Genomic DNA, 17,083 nt, shown 5'->3' with positions numbered 1-17,083 from the left:
ATCGTTACAGCATTAACACTGATGATGGTGGAAGGTGGAAATGAGGCTGGCTAGGAACATGGATGCCAAACCAAGAAAGTGCTGAAATGACAAGCTAAGGAGTTTCAATTTATCCTGTAGATGATGGGAAATGATTAATGATCAGATACAACATTTTCCTTTGGGAGAAACAAGTTTTTTAATAGATAGTATAAAATGATGTAAAATTATAATAAAGTCCCTGCTCTCAAAAAGCTTGAAAATTATTTTGGCAACAAACACACTAATTGAAAATAGCACCAATTAATTCATTCACGTATTTATTGCACATATATTTACTGAACACCAGATAGTTTCCTTGGCAGTGGAATCAGTTAGAGGAAAAGATCTAGTATTTGAAAAATCTCCCAGTACTTTGTCAAAACAAAACACAACAGAACCAAAAATTGATATATGCTGCCCTCCTTAAACTTCTCAACAACCCCCGTGTCTTTTCACGTGCAGTTCCTTCAGTCCTGAACGCTTGACTCTTTTACTGAAAAATGTCTACTTAAACTTTGAAGCTATCTCCTCTGAGAACACCTTGCATGTACTTATCATGTGGCGGGCATTGTGTTGAGCACTTTAAACACATCATCTTATTAGATTCCTACAGCAAATTAGAAGGTCCAGTTTTTATTCCAGTTGAGAAAACAAAAATTTAGGAACATTAAGAAACATGCCCAATGTTGGTCAGATAGCTAATAAGTAATGGAATCAGAATGAACCCAGTCAGTCTGATTTTTGACTTTAATCAGGAAGGGCAAAGTTAGATGAACAAAATCCAGCCCTTCAGTGTTGACAACTGTCAGAGAGTGTAGATCAACTTCCTTGGGAGGACTTCTTGCTCCACGATTTAATTTCCCACATCACTATGGATACAGCCTAATAAAAATCTACCTATGTATTTGGGTAATACACTAAGAATGACAAGACTTTGAATTACTTAGTACTCTGTTCTTAGTCCCTATCTCAACATAATAGATGCTTAATAAATGTTTGTGAAATGAATAAATGCATGCCTCCTTTCCACTCTGGCTACCACCGACAAACTTCAGACTGTTGTAGAGTTAGGCCCACACACTGGTAATCTTTGCTTTGTGTACTTACTTTCTGGAACAGTAGACCTAGGGAAGAAGAAAAAAAAATTCTGTCTTTTCACATCGAATTGCCTTTGAGGAGCTGGGAAGAGAGCAATTCACACTTGATTATCTTAGGGCAGATAAATTAGCAGCGCCTGAATTGCTGGCAAGTCAGAAGCTAGACCTCTCTTCAGCCTGACTAGCCCGCTTTGTCTCAGCTCAGAGGCCATGCTTCCTCCCCTGCCAGTCTTGGCTCTCAGCCTCTTGTTAACTCCGGCCTTGGGCCAGACATTGCAATTTCAAGAACGTGACTTTCTCCAACTTCTAGGCTTAGACAAGGTGCCTTCACCCCAGAAATTCCAACCTGTGCCTCATATCTTGAAGAAAATTTTCCACAATCAAGAGGCAGCAGCCACTATTGGGGTCTCACAAGACTTATGCAACATAAAGGAGCTGGGAGTCCGGGGGAATGCACTTCGACTTCTGCCAGATCAAGGTAAGAGTACTGGGATATTTCCTACAGAAAAATCGGACATTAGAGGGTGTGAGAAAGGAAAGAAGTAACAGTGACTGTGGGTTCATAGAAGGCCTTGTGCTGGTATGTTATGTACTTTATCTGATTTAATCCCAACAACCCCAAGAGGTAGGCTCAGACAGTGGATAACCTGTAATGCATTCGGGATCAAACAGCTAGTGTGTGAAGAAAGTCAGGATTCAAAATAGGTTTTGTTTGGTTTTGTTTTTTTCCTGAATCAATAGCTTTGTGCTGCAGTTTAGGTAGGACGGGTGAGGGTAGAATAAGGGCTCAGTTGTCTACTCTCTAGCCCACAATTTACGCATCCTGGTGCCTTTGGGATGGTAAGCAGGGGACAAAAATTTTGAACTCAGCTTGCCCTTGGGTCCAGCTTCTCTTCGCCATATCTCCCTTCTACTTTTGTTGGGTGGAAAAGGCTATTCTTGACTTATGAATACAGAGCAATATCATATGCCATTGCCATATTCTATATAAGGATCTGAGAGAGTTGTAAAACTAATAATTAATAATTTGCCAAACTAATCATCCACCAAAATGACCCAGATCGACTGTTAAAAGTTTATTCTCCTGCCCCGTTCCTGCCCTTCACTCTCCCACCTGATTCTTATTCAAAGTCAGAGATCAAAATCTGCATTTCCATATGGCCTCCCAAGTAGTTCAGAGGTGGTATTGAGAACCCTAGTAGGTTAGTTTTAGAGCAACTGGAGATTCAGATTTGAATATTTATTCAAGAAGCATTTGTTTGGTACCTACTGTGTGCTGGGAACAGTGTATGGCCCTAAGAATACAGAGATTCAAGATAAAATCTGCTCTGTGAGTTTACAGAAGGGAGGAAGAACAAATGACTTCCACACATACATTGTACCAAGTATTATATTAGAGACCTAGGGCCTTGCGGGTGTGGGTTCGGGTAAACTTTCTGCAGGCTTAAGAGGTAATAGGAGGGTTTTTCTTGGAGAGAGTAGAAAACAGCTGATGTTACTTCATCCTTCCCCAATGGAAAAAAATCTTCGATTTTTATGATAGTAATTTTAGCAAATAATGGTGGGAACAGAATATAATCTCACTATCACTCGTCCCTAACCCTTTCTCTAGAGAAAACCACCGTTAGCAGTTGTTGTATATTCTTTCAGACTTTTCTTTTTTGCGTATATATAATATAAACATGTAATTTTAAAAAATGGAGCATACTATATAGTTCTTTAGCATTATGAACATTTCATAAAAGCCAACACAAATAGTCAACTTTTTCATTTTAATGGTTACGTGATATTCCATTGTATTGATATGCTGCAATTTATGTAATTAATGCCCTGTTGATGGGCATAGACGTATATTAATAGTGCAGCTTTACATCCACTTGTTTTTATGTGTGCATGTTTTCTATTATTTCCCTAAGATAAATTCTTGGAAGGGGATTGTTGGATAAAAGAGTAGGCACATTCATACTTAAGTTTTTAAAAATCATATTTTATTGATTATGCTATTAACGTTGTCTTGATTCTTCCCCTTTTGCCCCCTCTCCACCCAGAACCCTCAGGTAACACCCCCCACCATTGTTCATGTCCATGGGTCATGAATACAAGTTCTTTGGCTACTCCATTTCCTATACTGTACATCCTCATGGCTATTCTGTAACTACCTATTTGTACTTCTTAATCCCCTCACCTCTTCACCTGTTCCCTCACTCCCTCTTCATACCTGGCAACCATCAAAATGCTCTCTGTATCCACAATTCTGTCTCTGTTCTTGTTTGCTTAGTTTGTTTTTTAATTTCAATTGTTGATAGATATGTATTTATTGCCATTTTATTGTTTATAGTTTTGACCTTCTTCTTTTTCTTAAATAAGTCCCTTAAATGTTAAATTTCATATAATAATGGTTTGGTGATGATGAAGTCCTTTAGTTTTTTCTTGTCTGGAAAGCAATTTATCTGCCATTCAATTCTAAATGATAGCTTTGCTGGGTAGAGCAATTTGGCTATAGGTTCATGCTTTTCATGACTGAATATTTCTTGCCGATCCCTTCTAGACTGCAAAGTTTCTTTTGAGAAATCAGCTGACAGACTTATGGGAACTCCCCTGCAGCTAACTTCTTTTCTCTTGCTGCTTTTAAGATTCTCTCTTGAGGGGAGAAAACTGTACTTGAACAATGATTGAAATAAAAAAAAAATGGCAATCAAAAAAAAAAAGATTCTCTCTTTATCTTTAACCTTTGGCATTTTGATTATGAGGTTTCTTGGAGTGGGCCTCTTTGCATCCCTCCTGTTTGGAACTTTCTGTGCTGCCTGGATTTGCATGTCTATTTTCTTCATCAAATTAGAGAAGTTATTTTTCATAATTATTTCAAATAGATTTCCAATTTTTTGCTTTTTCTCTTCTCCTTCTTGAACCCCTATGATGCAAATGTTTGACCTTTTGAAGTTGTTCCAGAGGCTGCTTATACTGTCCTCAATTTTTGGATTCTTTTTCCTTCTTGCGTTCTGATTGGTTGCCTTTTGTTTCTTACGTTCCAAATCATTGATTTGATTCTTGGCTTCATCCACTACTGTTATTTTCCTGTAAATTGTTCTTTATTTCAACTAGCATATTCTTTGTTTCAGACTGTATTTCTTTTCTGCTGTTGAGGTTTTAAGTTTCTTGAGCATCCTTATAAACAGTGTTTTAAACTCTGCATCTGATAGATTACTTATAGCTATTTCATTTAGCTCTTTTTCTGGAGTTTTGCTCTGTTCTTTCATATGGGCTGTGTCTCTTTGTCTCTTCATTTTGGCAGCCTCCCTGTGTTTGTTTCCATACATTAGTTAGAGCTGCTTTGACTTATGTCTTGGTAGTATGACCTTGTGTAGTTGGTGTCCTGCAGGGTCCAGTGTCACAGCCTCCCCTATCACCCAAGCTTGGTACACAAAGGTGTGCCCTTCATGTGGGCTGACTACACCCTCCTCTTGTAGTTGAGCCCTGGTTGCTGTTGGCAGATCAATGGGAGGGGTTTACCTAGGCCAGTCAGCTGTGAAAATTGTCTGTGACCACTTACCACCAACCTCTGTCCTTCCTGGAGCATCAGCTGTGCAGGGGCAGGGTGGTGGTGCTCCGACATAGTCTGTAGCTGTCCACTGGGTGTGCTGGTCCTGGGATTTCTTGGGTGGTGCAGGCCAAGGTCAGCCCCCACCTGTGTTTTGCCTGGAGCCATCCTGCCTGAGCCATAAGCAATCTGAGATGGCTGCTACTTGTGCTGGGTTTGGAGATTCCCAGGCAAAGCCAAGCTATGAATCTAGGCGGACTGCTGCCAGTGCTAGGCCTGGGGCTCACTGAAGCCAGCTGTTGCCTGTTTGAGAGAATATAGGAAGCTGTGAAGCATGAGCCAAGGCCAGCCATTCATATGGAAAAGCAGTTTAGGCAGGCCTATAAGTTGGGTGGAGCATAATGTCTGAGGATTTCCAGGGTGGGGCAAACAGTGTTAGCCAGGGTAATGGAGTCTCAGATATAGCATCAGCCTACTGGCTCAATGGGGGACAGGGTTTAGAAAAGGGACAATGGCTTCTGCTTGCCTTGGTGCCAGACACTTTAGTTTCTCCCTTATGGTACTATTGTCTTTCAAGCTGCCACCCTGGTGCTAGAGCTCAGAGGGAGTCTGAGTAGGGGAGTCTGTGTGTGCATTCTTTAAGAGGAACTTTCTGGGGCTCCAGAAATTTCTTCCACCAACTCAATCCTTGCTGGTTTTTGCAGCCAGAAGTTGTGGGGTCTTATCTTCCTGGCACTGGAACCCTGGGCTGGGGGGCTGTTGTGGGTCTGGGAATCCTGGCTCCTGACATTTCAGGAATTATTTACCACACTTGGGTGTCAACACCAGCCCATTCTGCTTCTGCACCCCTCCTACCAATCTGGTTGGGTGTGGTTTCTTTAACTCTGTAGTTGTCAGACTTCCATGCAACTCCATTTCTGCTGGTTCCGAGTGATGGTTCTTCTATATTTTAGGTGTGATTTTGATGTGTGAAGAGGTGAGCTATGTCTGCCTATGCTGTCATCTTATATACTCTCAATATGTAGGAAATGTCCTCCAAAATTTATATCCCACCATGAGTGTCAGAATTCTCACTTCTCCGCCATTAACAGCAGTCTTTTTAAAAATAAGAACTTGCCCTGGCTGGCGTGGCTCAGTGCAGTGGATTGAGTGACTGCCTGTGAACTGAAATGTTGCCGGTTTGATTCCTGGTCAGGGCCAGGTCCCCAGTTGGGGGTGTGTGAGGAGCAACCGATCAATGTATTTCTCACACACGGAGGTTTCTCTCCCTCTCTTTCTCCCTCCCTTTCCCTGTCTTTGAAAATAAAATAAACACATAATCTTAAAAAAATAAAAAAAGAATTTAATGAAGTATCAGTATAACATACATCCAGAAAAGGGCTTAAATCATAGAGAAGAGCTGAATGAATTTTCACAGAAAACTAGCACGCAGATTGAGAAACAGAATATGACCAGCACCCCAGAGGATCCTTCACGCCCTCTTCTGGTTAATCACCACGCCTCTGCAAGGGGCTTTTGTCTTGGTATCTAACATTACACCTGAGTTTGGCCTGTTTTTGAACTTTATATAAATGGAAATGTGAAGTGTACCCTTTCTTGTATCTGGCTTCTTTCACTCAACATTATATTTGTGAGATGTACCCATGCTGTGTGTATTTGTGGTTCATTGTCATTGCTGTATAGTGTTTCATTCTAGTAATAGTCGACAGTGTACTTACCCATGCTACACTGAATGCTCACTAGGGAACATCTTTAGCTTTTAATTTTTGTTAACCTGGGAGCAAAACATAATCTCATTGTTTTAATTTTAATTTTTTAATAAGATGGAATGATGTCTTTTCAAATGAATAATGAACCATTCATTTTTATTTTTCAAACAGTTGCTGTATAAATCATATGTGACCCTTTTCCTATTGAGGATTCTTCATTGTTCTTAATGATCTGTAAGGCCTCTTAATCATTCAAAAACTCTTTATAACCATGAATTTTAACTTCTCCTGTACATTACAAGCATTCATGGTTGTTTTTTGTGTGTGTGTTATTAATTAATAATGTCTTTTGAATATAGAAGTTTTTAATTTTCATCTGTCCATCTTTTCCATTTTGGGTTTTGGGCTTTTTTTCCTTAAGCCTAAGGGATGTGATTTAGTGATATGAGGAAAAGAGGAGACCAATATATTAGAATTAGAACCATAAACAGGAGAGATTAACTGTTTAGAGAGGTTGAGAAGGATAAGTCCATGAAAATACCCCTGAACCTGACAGTTAACAACCTTTAAGAATGGTGTTTCAGTGGGGTGGTAAGGGTAGAAGAGTTGGAAAAGAACAGAAGGATACAAGTAAGAAGTAGAGACTGCAAATGTAGACTATTCTTTTCTTTCTTTTTTTTTAAAGATTTTATTTATTTTAGAGAGAGGGGAAGGGGGAGAAAGAGAGGGAGAGAAATATCAATGTGTGAGAGATACATTGATTTGTTGCCTCTTGCACACCCCCAGCTAGGGACCTGGCCCACAACCCAGGCATGTGCCCTGACTAGGCATTGAACTGGTGACCTTTGGGTCTGCACTTCATCACTCAGTCCACTGAGCCACACCAGTCAAGGCTAGACTGATCTTTTTAAAAGATGGTCAATGAAAGGAAACGGAGAGATAATACATTGGGCTTGAAGAGAAAACTGGTAATTTTAAATTTTAAAATTTTCTTATTTTAAAATGAGACTGAAGCCTTGGCTGGTGTGGCTCAGTGTACTGAGCACTGGCCTGTGAATCAAAGGGTCACTGGTTCGATTCCCAGCCAGGGCACACACCTGGGTTGTGGGCCAGGCCCGCAGTTGGGGGTGTGAGAGACAGCCCATCAATGTATCTGTGTCTGTCACACATCAATATTTCAATCCTTCTCTTTCTCCCTCCCTTTCCTTCTCTCTAAAAATAAATAAATAAAATCTTTTTTAAAGGAAAAGGTAAAAATATACTCTATTGGACCTTTTCCTCAAGTAATAGATGAGGTTCAAAGCCAGGCAGAGAAGTTGGCTTTGAAAATAGGGAAAAATACAACTACAACTTCAAAAGATAGAGAGAAGGGGGGGCATGTGGAGAAACTGAAGAATCACATTGCCCCTTAGTTTTCAGCGAGGTGGGAGAAGAAGTCTTCAGAGAAACAGGACTAAACATCATTGATACTGACAACTGTGGGCTTTACATAAGGAATTACCTAAAGATAAATCATAAGAGATTTCTGGAGGGTCAGTCTTTGCTGGATGACAGGACTTTGTTTTGAAGGCAATCTAAGTGGTTAGATCTTGACCAGCAACTGCTGAGCCTAGAATGTTCTTAAACATTTGTGTGCCCGGGTCCCTTAGGCAGTTCTATTGAAGCCATTGGATGCCTTCTCACAATAATGGTTTACATGCCTCCAATAAAATATTTAGAATTTCAAAGGAAATTAATTAAATATTGAAATATATTTAGAAAAATATTTTTAAAAACAAACGTGTATATAATAGCATATATGATGCATTATTGATGTAACAAATACAAGTAACAAGATCTACAGAATTTATTTAACTACCATAAATTCAAAGTAGTGTGAGCATATCATTTTAAAATATTTGCTCTGGCTGGTGTAGCTCAGTGGATTGAGTGCTGGCTATGAATCAAAGGGTCACCAGTTCGATTCCCGGTCAGGGCACATGCCTGGGTTGAGGGCCAGGTCCCCCAGTGGGGGCCACTCGAGAGGCAACCACACTTGGTGCTTGTCTTGCTTTCTTTCTCCCTCCCATCCTCTCTCTCTAAAAATAAATAAATAAAAATTAAAAAAGTAAAATAAAATATTTGCAATAACTTAATGTGTGAGCAAAGGTATGTGTTTTTTATTAGTAACAGTGTCCTAACCCCTGATAATGTCATTGGGATTTGTTGACTATTTTCATGACTGAAAAAAATGCTAAATTTCATTTAGAGTTTAGTAAAAATAAAGATGTAATTCTTTTTCCTATCCACCATCATGGATCTTGTAAGTTGTATACAGGACCCCTTGCGCACCTGCACGTGTGGGGTAAGAACCTCTGGTCTTGTGCTTGCTTTGTTAGCACACGAACTGAAAGCTGGAAGGATTAGAGGATTAGAGGACAGAGAGGATTAGCAGGTCCCCCCCCACCCGTGCAAGGATGACATTCAAGTTTGTTAAGTATTCCATATTTTTAGGGGGATTAAGAAGTACAAACTGCCAGTTATAAAATTAGTCATGGGAATGTAATGTAGAGCATAGGGTACATAGTCAGTAATATCGTAATCGCTATGTATGGTGCCAGATGGGTCTACACTTACCTTGGTGATCACTTCATAAGGCATATAACTGTGTAATCGCTATGTTGTGCACCTGAAACTAATATAATATTGTATGCCAACTGTAGTTAAAAAAAATAAATTAAAAAGGGAGGAGTGAAAGAAATAAACCCTCCCAAATGTCAGGGTTTGAGTGCAACTGATTATTTCCTGCCCTTACTTTGCATGTGTGATATACATGTAACAGTTGTCATTTATATCATAGGCAGCTATAAAGTAAGATGTATTAATGTTATGGTGACACTCACATCTCTCTGTTTCTATCTAGGTTTCTTTCTTTACTCCAAGAAAATTCCCCAAGCTTCCTCTTGCCTACAGAAGCTCCTCTACTTCAACCTGTCTGCAGTTAAAGACAAGGAGCAGTTAACGATGGCCCAGCTGGGCCTGGACTTGGGGCCCAACACTTACTATCACCTGGGGCCAGAACTGGAACTGGCTCTCTCCCTGGTTCAGGAGCCTCACGTGGGGGACCAGGCCATCCCTAAGCCAGGGAAAGTGTTTGTATTGCAGTCAGTACCATGGCCTCAAGGTATCCTTCACTTCAACCTACTGGATGTGGCTAAGGACTGGAATAATAACCTTCAGAAAAACGTAGGCTTATTCTTGGAGATACTGGTAAAAGGACACAGAGGCCCTGGGGTGAATTATCAGCTTGAGGACACCTGTGCCAGACTCAGATGTTCTCTTCATGCTTCCCTGATGGTGGTGACCCTCGACCCTGAGCAGTGCCACCATTCTTCCCGAAAAAAGAGGGCAGTCCTCCCTGCCCCTAATGTTTCTTGCAAGAACCTCTGCCATCGTCACCAGCTATTCATCAACTTCAGGGACCTGGGTTGGCACAAGTGGATCATTGCCCCCAAGGGGTTCATGGCAAATTACTGCCATGGAGATTGTCCTTTCTCACTGACCACTTCCCTCAACAGCTCCAATTATGCATTCATGCAAGCACTGATGCATGCTGTTGACCCAGCGATTCCCCAGGCTGTCTGTATTCCCACCAAGCTGTCCCCCATCTCCATGCTTTACCAGGACAACGATGACAATGTTATTCTACGACATTATGATGACATGGTAGTTGATGAATGTGGGTGTGGGTAGGCTGTCAGAAATAGGAATTGTAGGAGTGTCCTTAGGGTAGAGCTTTTAATAAAATTTCATACCTGTTTATGACCTCTTGGATCTGAAATATCAATATGTTTATGTTTATAATTTATCTTCCTGGAAAATCCATCATGATTGATGATGTCCCAAATTATACACTCACACACAGCCTTAATGATCATAAGGATTTTTTAAAAATCACCAATATCTACATAGTTAATTTAATGGCTGAATTATACATGATTATTTAGATACATGTTTCACTTAAGAAAATGGTTATCATTGGACACTGCCATTTTTCATGATAGAATAGTGGTATGAATTTATTCATATCTCATGTTCATATCTTAGAAAACTTTCAAGCATAGAATTACAAAGTTAGAAGTATAAATCGACTCTTCTGTTGGGAACAGTCCTGCCTGATATCAGAAGCTGTAACCCCTGCCAAGGCTAAGGCTGAGGGAATGACCTTGGACCATAAGCCAGCAAGGAGACAAAAGCTTATCTCCCTGGCAGGAGCACCACTTCTGCTCCTTTTACTTTGCCATGCCTGGTCTCCAATGCTTGGTTGGTTAGCCAATGATGGATAAGATTCCCCAAGGGGGGAATGATCTAAGACAGGCAAGATCACGTGGGAGGCCCCCAAGGAAGGACTTTGGGGGCTACAGCAATAGGGGGTGAGGGACCCTCGCCCCTCGGCTTTGACAAAGCCTGAGTCTTCATTGTCTGTGAGAAAATCTCCTTATCTCTTGGCTGCCTTAGTTCCCTTGCTCCACCTAAGCCTGAAACAATGACAGAGGGTGGTGCAGCCCTGTGCTGGAAAGGGCGGGTTCCCCAGGTGATCAGGCCTAAGAAAGAATATGTAAAATCCTGTGAAATCTGCTTTGTTTAGAATGCTCTCAATTAACTGATAAGAGTCCAAGGAAGAAGTCAGTTTGTTCCTTAAAGTTTTTTATAGCTCTTTGACCCTGACTCAAAATAGACCCTCAGACTTCCTTGTTACCTATTGTTTGATCCTTACTTCCTGGCAATGAGTAACGAGCTTTACCTGAATTCTTATGCAAATGAACCCAATGAAAAGCCTGCTTGGGTGGGAGAACGAGGTGCTCTCCCTTAGGGGCACTCTCCCCTAGGGAGGGTGGCCATGGTGTTCCCCACTAGAGAGAGTGGTCATTCTGCTACTACTTCCCCACAGGACCTGGTTGTCTCTATGTATGTTTTTTCTTGTGTGTCAACGAGCCATCCACAGTATTCTGTGGTCACTGCCGGTTGGTGGCCGCGTCACTCTTCTATAATTAATATAAAATATATTGATATTAGAACAAACATGCATGTATTATGGGATAAAATGCAAAGTTCACATGGACTTCAAATATAAAATTTTACACAGTAGGATACTTTGGATTACATCGGGAAGTAGGAAGTTGTTTACCTTGAGTTAGGAGAACAAAAGTGGAAAAGTTAGGGAATCGTCACATTATTTAATCCCTTCTGTGGCTGCACTTGTCACTACCTTAAGTGAACCTCACCATTCCCCTTGGATTATTGCTACAACTTTTGACTCGATCTTCCCGTTTTTATTTTTGGGTTTTTAAAAATGTAGATTATTATAATTTAACTATATTACAAATACACGTGAAGAGGCCTGCACAACCACTCCAGTCACATTTCCCATCCTCCTAATAAAATTACCATCCTGAAATCAGTGTCCATCTTTCCCATTCATTTCTTTATAATTTTACTATGTATACTTGGATCCATAAACAGTATAAAGCATTGTTCCACAAATACATAAACTTCATAGAAACAATATTGGAGTTTATTTTTCTATCATTTTTCCTCTCAATTTATTATTTCAGAGGTTGATACATATATGAATATCATTTTTTTCACTGCTAAATAGTAATCCATTACAAGCATATTACACAATTGATTTGTCCCTTATGCTATTTTTGGACACTGGGGCATTCAAACAAACTGCTAGAATCGTTTCTATAGAATGGACTCAGAATCTCTTACAATCTATTTGTCCAGCTAGGACCCAGTGTAGGGCAGCAGTGAGTATGGGCAACTTGTAAGGAGAATGAAGAGGCTACAGAGATTAGAGTGCACACCCTCAAACACAAAAAAAACTGATCTTTAAAAAGCACTCGCAAGACTACTTTCAAGGATCATTTCTACAGTTTGTTTAAAAGCATTCACCTTGTCAAATGCATCATTGAATCAGACACTGCTCTCTGACAGATATCAGTAGGAGGCTGACTTTGAACAAATCATTTAGAACAAGTTGGTTTAACAATCAGGGTGATGCCAACAATAGTAACCTGTATCAATGTGTTTACATAGAACTTTCAGATTATATTTGTTAAAGAGCTAAGAAATCAATGTAACAGAAGACAGATGGTTGCTTTGGTAAAGGCGGTGGTGCTTTGGTGGGGCTGCAGTCCCAGCTCTGTCCTCTTTGTGGGCTTAGGATTCTTGGTGGTGCACCTCAGACTTGAACAAGGGAGTTTCATTAGCACAAACAAAATTCATAAAATTTCACCTGTGAACCATGATCAACACACAAGTTTACGGTAAGATGCCAAGGGAAGAGGGCCAACCTGTGCACTATTTGATAGAAAAGTACACAGGGAAACCTAGTAATCATCTGGATGTGTACTGGGAAGTCAGAGGAAGGGAATTAGTTACATGATCTAAGTGACAAGATTTGTTAACCTCCAGGTCCAGATACTAGAGGAATTCTAATCATTTCAGACTCTCTGCTCCTATTCATATTTTTCAAGTAGGCTATACAATATGCTTGACCGATTTCTGGCTTTCTTATTTATAATATTACATGCTAAGCTTGCTTTCTCAAGTAAATAAGCTGCTCACACTGGTTGGGGAGGGGGGGCAGACATCCCGTATCAAGTTGACCAAACATTACGAATTGTCTTGCTGGGTAGATTATTTTTTTAAAATTGTTAAATTGTTTATTTATTAAAAGAAACTATTCCTTAGCCAAAATATTCATGTTCCATAGTTCAAGAACACAGGTAAGTGACAAACTTCCATGGAAATCAACACCCCAAAATTCTTTTTTAAGAAAAAAATTTTATTTAAAGGAGGAAGAAAGATCAATGAACATACCCCCAACCGGGAACCTGGCCCACAACCCAGGCATATACCCTGACTGGGATTTGAACCAGTGACCTCTTGGTTTACAGGCTGGTGCTCAACCCACTGAGCCCCACCATCCAGGGCCCAAAAATTCTTTACATTCCAAAATCACTTTTTCCTCTGAAAGATACCAGTCTTCCTCACATCCTCAAATTCTTTCACGGAATCATAATTTCTATAGAAATCTGCATATGCTTTCTTTCTTGGTTCAGCCACAGCAAACTTATGGAATGTTGCAGCCCCCAGGGATACAATGCTGGCTCCAACATATAAAATCTCAGATGCTTGGCCAGAAGGCCACACATTTGAGGTTTCATCAAAGCACTGGAAGCTATGGTAGTTACACTCTGCTCAACGCCAACGTTCTTCCCGATGGAGAAATGGACCTAGGGCAGATTATTTCTGAACTAATTTATCTCCACAGTTTCACTTTTATTTCATGCAACTGATTTTTATTGTGTCTGTTATATGCCAATTTTGTACTAGGTCCTGAAAAATAAAGACAGCCACTTTCATCATAAAGCTTAACATATAGCACATTTGCTTATAAATTATTTGAATATGTACAAGTGAAAAAATAGCATGCACCCCAATATATGAATATTAATTTATTCAAAATTATGTGTTAACTATTATATTACTATATTATACATATTTTGAAAATGTTCGCCCTGGCTGGCGTAGCTCAGCGGATTGAGCTCGGGCTGTGAACCAAAGCATTGCAGGTTCGATCCCCAGTCAGGGCACATGCCTGGGTTGCAGGCCACAGCCCCCAGAAACCACACATTGATGTTTCTCTCTCTTTCTCTCTTTCTCCCTCCCTCCTTCTCTAAACATAAATAAATAAAAAATCTTAAAAAAAAAAGAAAATGTTCCTGTTAAGTTTTACTTTTAGATAAAAAATAGAAGTTCTAATAATGTCTTCTCACCTCAGTGTTTCAGGGATAGATGTTCTAGTATTTTCTTTCCTCCACACCAGGGTGTTTCCAGGTGCACACCCCCCAGGCTGCAGGGCACCTCCCTTGGGAGACTACTGCTTTTTGAGGGATGTGACTTTGCTCCTGTGTCCTGAGCACAACAATGACTTTACTAATCCTGGTCTCCTGCCATACCTGGTGATGATCTGTCTACCTTTCTTACGGTCTTTCTTACTTTAAGCCTTGAGTTGTTTGGGCTTGTTTCTGAAATTGCAAATGTGTATCCAAAGCCCAGCTGATCACAGTTCTTGAGGCTGCATTGTTAAATTTATTTCTGAATTGAACTGAATTGGTACGGATGTATTTCCTTAGTCTTTTCCTTTGGGGTCTGTGTTTAATACATTTACTTTATTTTTTAAAAGTTATAAAATGATAGTGGCTATTTCCTTCTGCTCATAGTTCTATTTTTGGCAGGTTTGTTCACTCCTGAGTTCATCATATTATCTCCTGAGGCCATTGTCGTACCCTAGAGAGGAACAGGTGCTGTGGCCTTGGCCCCACATCATCCTATATCTTCATTCAAGTCTTAAATCTGTTTGATAAGTCTGTAAACAGGCATGAGCTCTGTAAGTCAAGATATATGCTGTGATTTGGGCAGGTCAGTACAGGATAGGACTCCTTACTCCAAAATATAAATATAAATATAAATATAAATATAAATATAAATATAAATATAAATTACACTTGTACAGCATGACACTTCAAGACTTGTGAGCTTATTTAATGGCAGGCCCACTCACTCACAGGCCTTGAAGTGGGTGAGGGAATCAGATAATCATCCCAATAGATGCAAAAGAAAATGTGCCAAATTCACCACAACTCATGATAAAAATGCTCCACAAAATAGAAATGAAGAGAAATTTTTTTAGCCTGATGAAGGGCATCTATAAAAAACCTACAACTAACATTATACTCAAGGCTGAATAGCTGAATGCTTTTCCCCTAAGAATGGGAAAAACACAGAGATGTTCACTCTCATCTTCTCTATTGAACTTTTTATTGAAGTACTTCGTCATCACAATAAGGCAACAAGAAATAAACGGCATACATGTTTGAAAGGAAGAAGTAACAATATGATCAGCTGCCTGAAAACAGTAAGGAATCTGTAAAACAAAAAACAAAAAACAAAAAGCCTATTAGAAATAAGTGCTGCCCTGACTGGAGTTGAGTGCCAGCTTGCGAACCCAAGGGTCACTGGTTTGATTCTCGGTCAGGGCACACGTGTGGGTTGCAGGCCAGGTCCCTGACTGGGGGCGTGCAAGAGGCAACTGACTGATGTTTCTCTCTCATATGGATGTTTCTCTCCCTGTCTTTCTCCCCCCACTCCTTTCTCTCTAAAATTAACTAAATAAAATCTTTTAAAAAATCACTGTAAGATACTAAAGTCTTGTAAATGTGCAACTAAAAAGGTTGACATCACAAATGTTGCTGAGGGGATTGAGGTACTGAAACTCACATACTCCTGTTGAGGCTATAAACTGGTAAAACAATTGGGCATTTTCTTTTTTTAAAAGATTTTATTTATTTGTTTTTAAAGAGAGGGGAAAGGAGAGAGAGAAATATCCAATATGGGATTGGTTGTCTTTCACACACACCCAGCTTGGGACCTGGCCCACAACCCAGGCATGTGCCCTGACTGGGAATCAAACTGGCAACTTTTCAGTTTACAGGCTGGCACTCTGTCCACTGAGCCACACCAGCCAGGGCACACAGTTGGGCCTTAATAGTTAAATATACACTTACCAGTCTGATCTAGCAATTCCACTCCCAGGTTCTGTACCCAAGAGAAGTAAAAAGAAACATGTTTATATAAGGAAGTGTATACAATGTTAATATCATCCTTATGCATAATAGCTTAAAACTGGAAATAATCCAAAGTCCATCAGTGGATGAATGAATAAAAAAATTGTATCATACCAATATAAAGAAATTTACCCGTCAATAAAGAGAAATGGCTCTCTGACATACCTAGTCACATAGATCAGTTTTACAGAGAAACTGAGCAACAACCTTGTATGATTCCATTTGTATGAAATTATAGAGCAGTACAAAATAATCTATAGTGACAGAAATATCAGCAGTTGTTTGGGACTGGGAGTAGCAAGATTGGCAAAGAATTTTTAGGGTGATGAGAATTTTAAATACCTTGATTGTGGAATGGTCACATAAGTATATATATACATTTTTAAAAACTTATGAATTTCCAGGCATAGGACACTGACCTATCTTCAATCTCTTTGAAAACAAAACAGAAGATGGATCAAGCATTCAAGAAGAATTCTAGTGGAAACAAATTCAAATTATATACCACCTTAACTATTGCACACGTGCCACCTGTGCGTGTGTCTTACTGTATGAGATTCTTATAGCTGCTGTAACAAATTTCCACAAACTTAATGGTGGAAAACAGCATCAATTTTCTTACAGCTTTGATGGCCAGAAGTACAAAATAGAATCTCACTAAATCAAGATGTTATCAGGGCAACATTACTTCACAAGGATCAAGGGAAGAATCTACTTCCTTGCTTTTTCCAGCTTCTAGAGGTTGTCCTCGTGCCCTGAATCATGGCCCCTTTTCAGCCAGCAATCACATCACTCACATCTCTGCTTCCACCTTCACGTGTCCTTCCCTGACTGGCTCTTTTGCCTCCTTCTTTTAAGGGTCTCTGTGACTGGATTGGGACCACCCTACCTCAAGATCCTTACCCTAATCACCTCTTCAAAGTTACTTTTGCATTTATAAGGTAACATACTTATAGGTTTCAGGAATTAGGAAGGGGGTCATTATTCTACCTACCACATGAGAAATTCTTGGCTTCTCAAGGACCTTCTTCTATGACTTGG

At 39.9% G+C, this 17,083-nt stretch overlaps 1 protein-coding gene across 1 annotated transcript; it reads left to right on the top strand.

The window, feature by feature from the left end:
* The first annotated feature begins 1,146 nt into the window (after window positions 1–1,146).
* Window positions 1,147–10,173, top strand: GDF3 (growth differentiation factor 3). Its single transcript, XM_028532917.2, has 2 exons — window positions 1,147–1,596; window positions 9,268–10,173. The coding sequence occupies exons 1-2, from the start codon at window positions 1,329–1,331 to the stop codon at window positions 10,095–10,097; spliced, it is 1,098 nt and encodes a 365-aa protein (XP_028388718.1). The 5' UTR covers window positions 1,147–1,328; the 3' UTR covers window positions 10,098–10,173.
* The last annotated feature ends 6,910 nt before the right edge of the window (window positions 10,174–17,083 follow it).

This window comes from Phyllostomus discolor, chromosome 2 (assembly GCF_004126475.2).
Source record: "Phyllostomus discolor isolate MPI-MPIP mPhyDis1 chromosome 2, mPhyDis1.pri.v3, whole genome shotgun sequence".
In the NCBI taxonomy this organism is placed as follows: domain Eukaryota; kingdom Metazoa; phylum Chordata; class Mammalia; order Chiroptera; family Phyllostomidae; genus Phyllostomus; species Phyllostomus discolor.
This window is presented reverse-complemented; position numbering and strand designations above follow the sequence as displayed.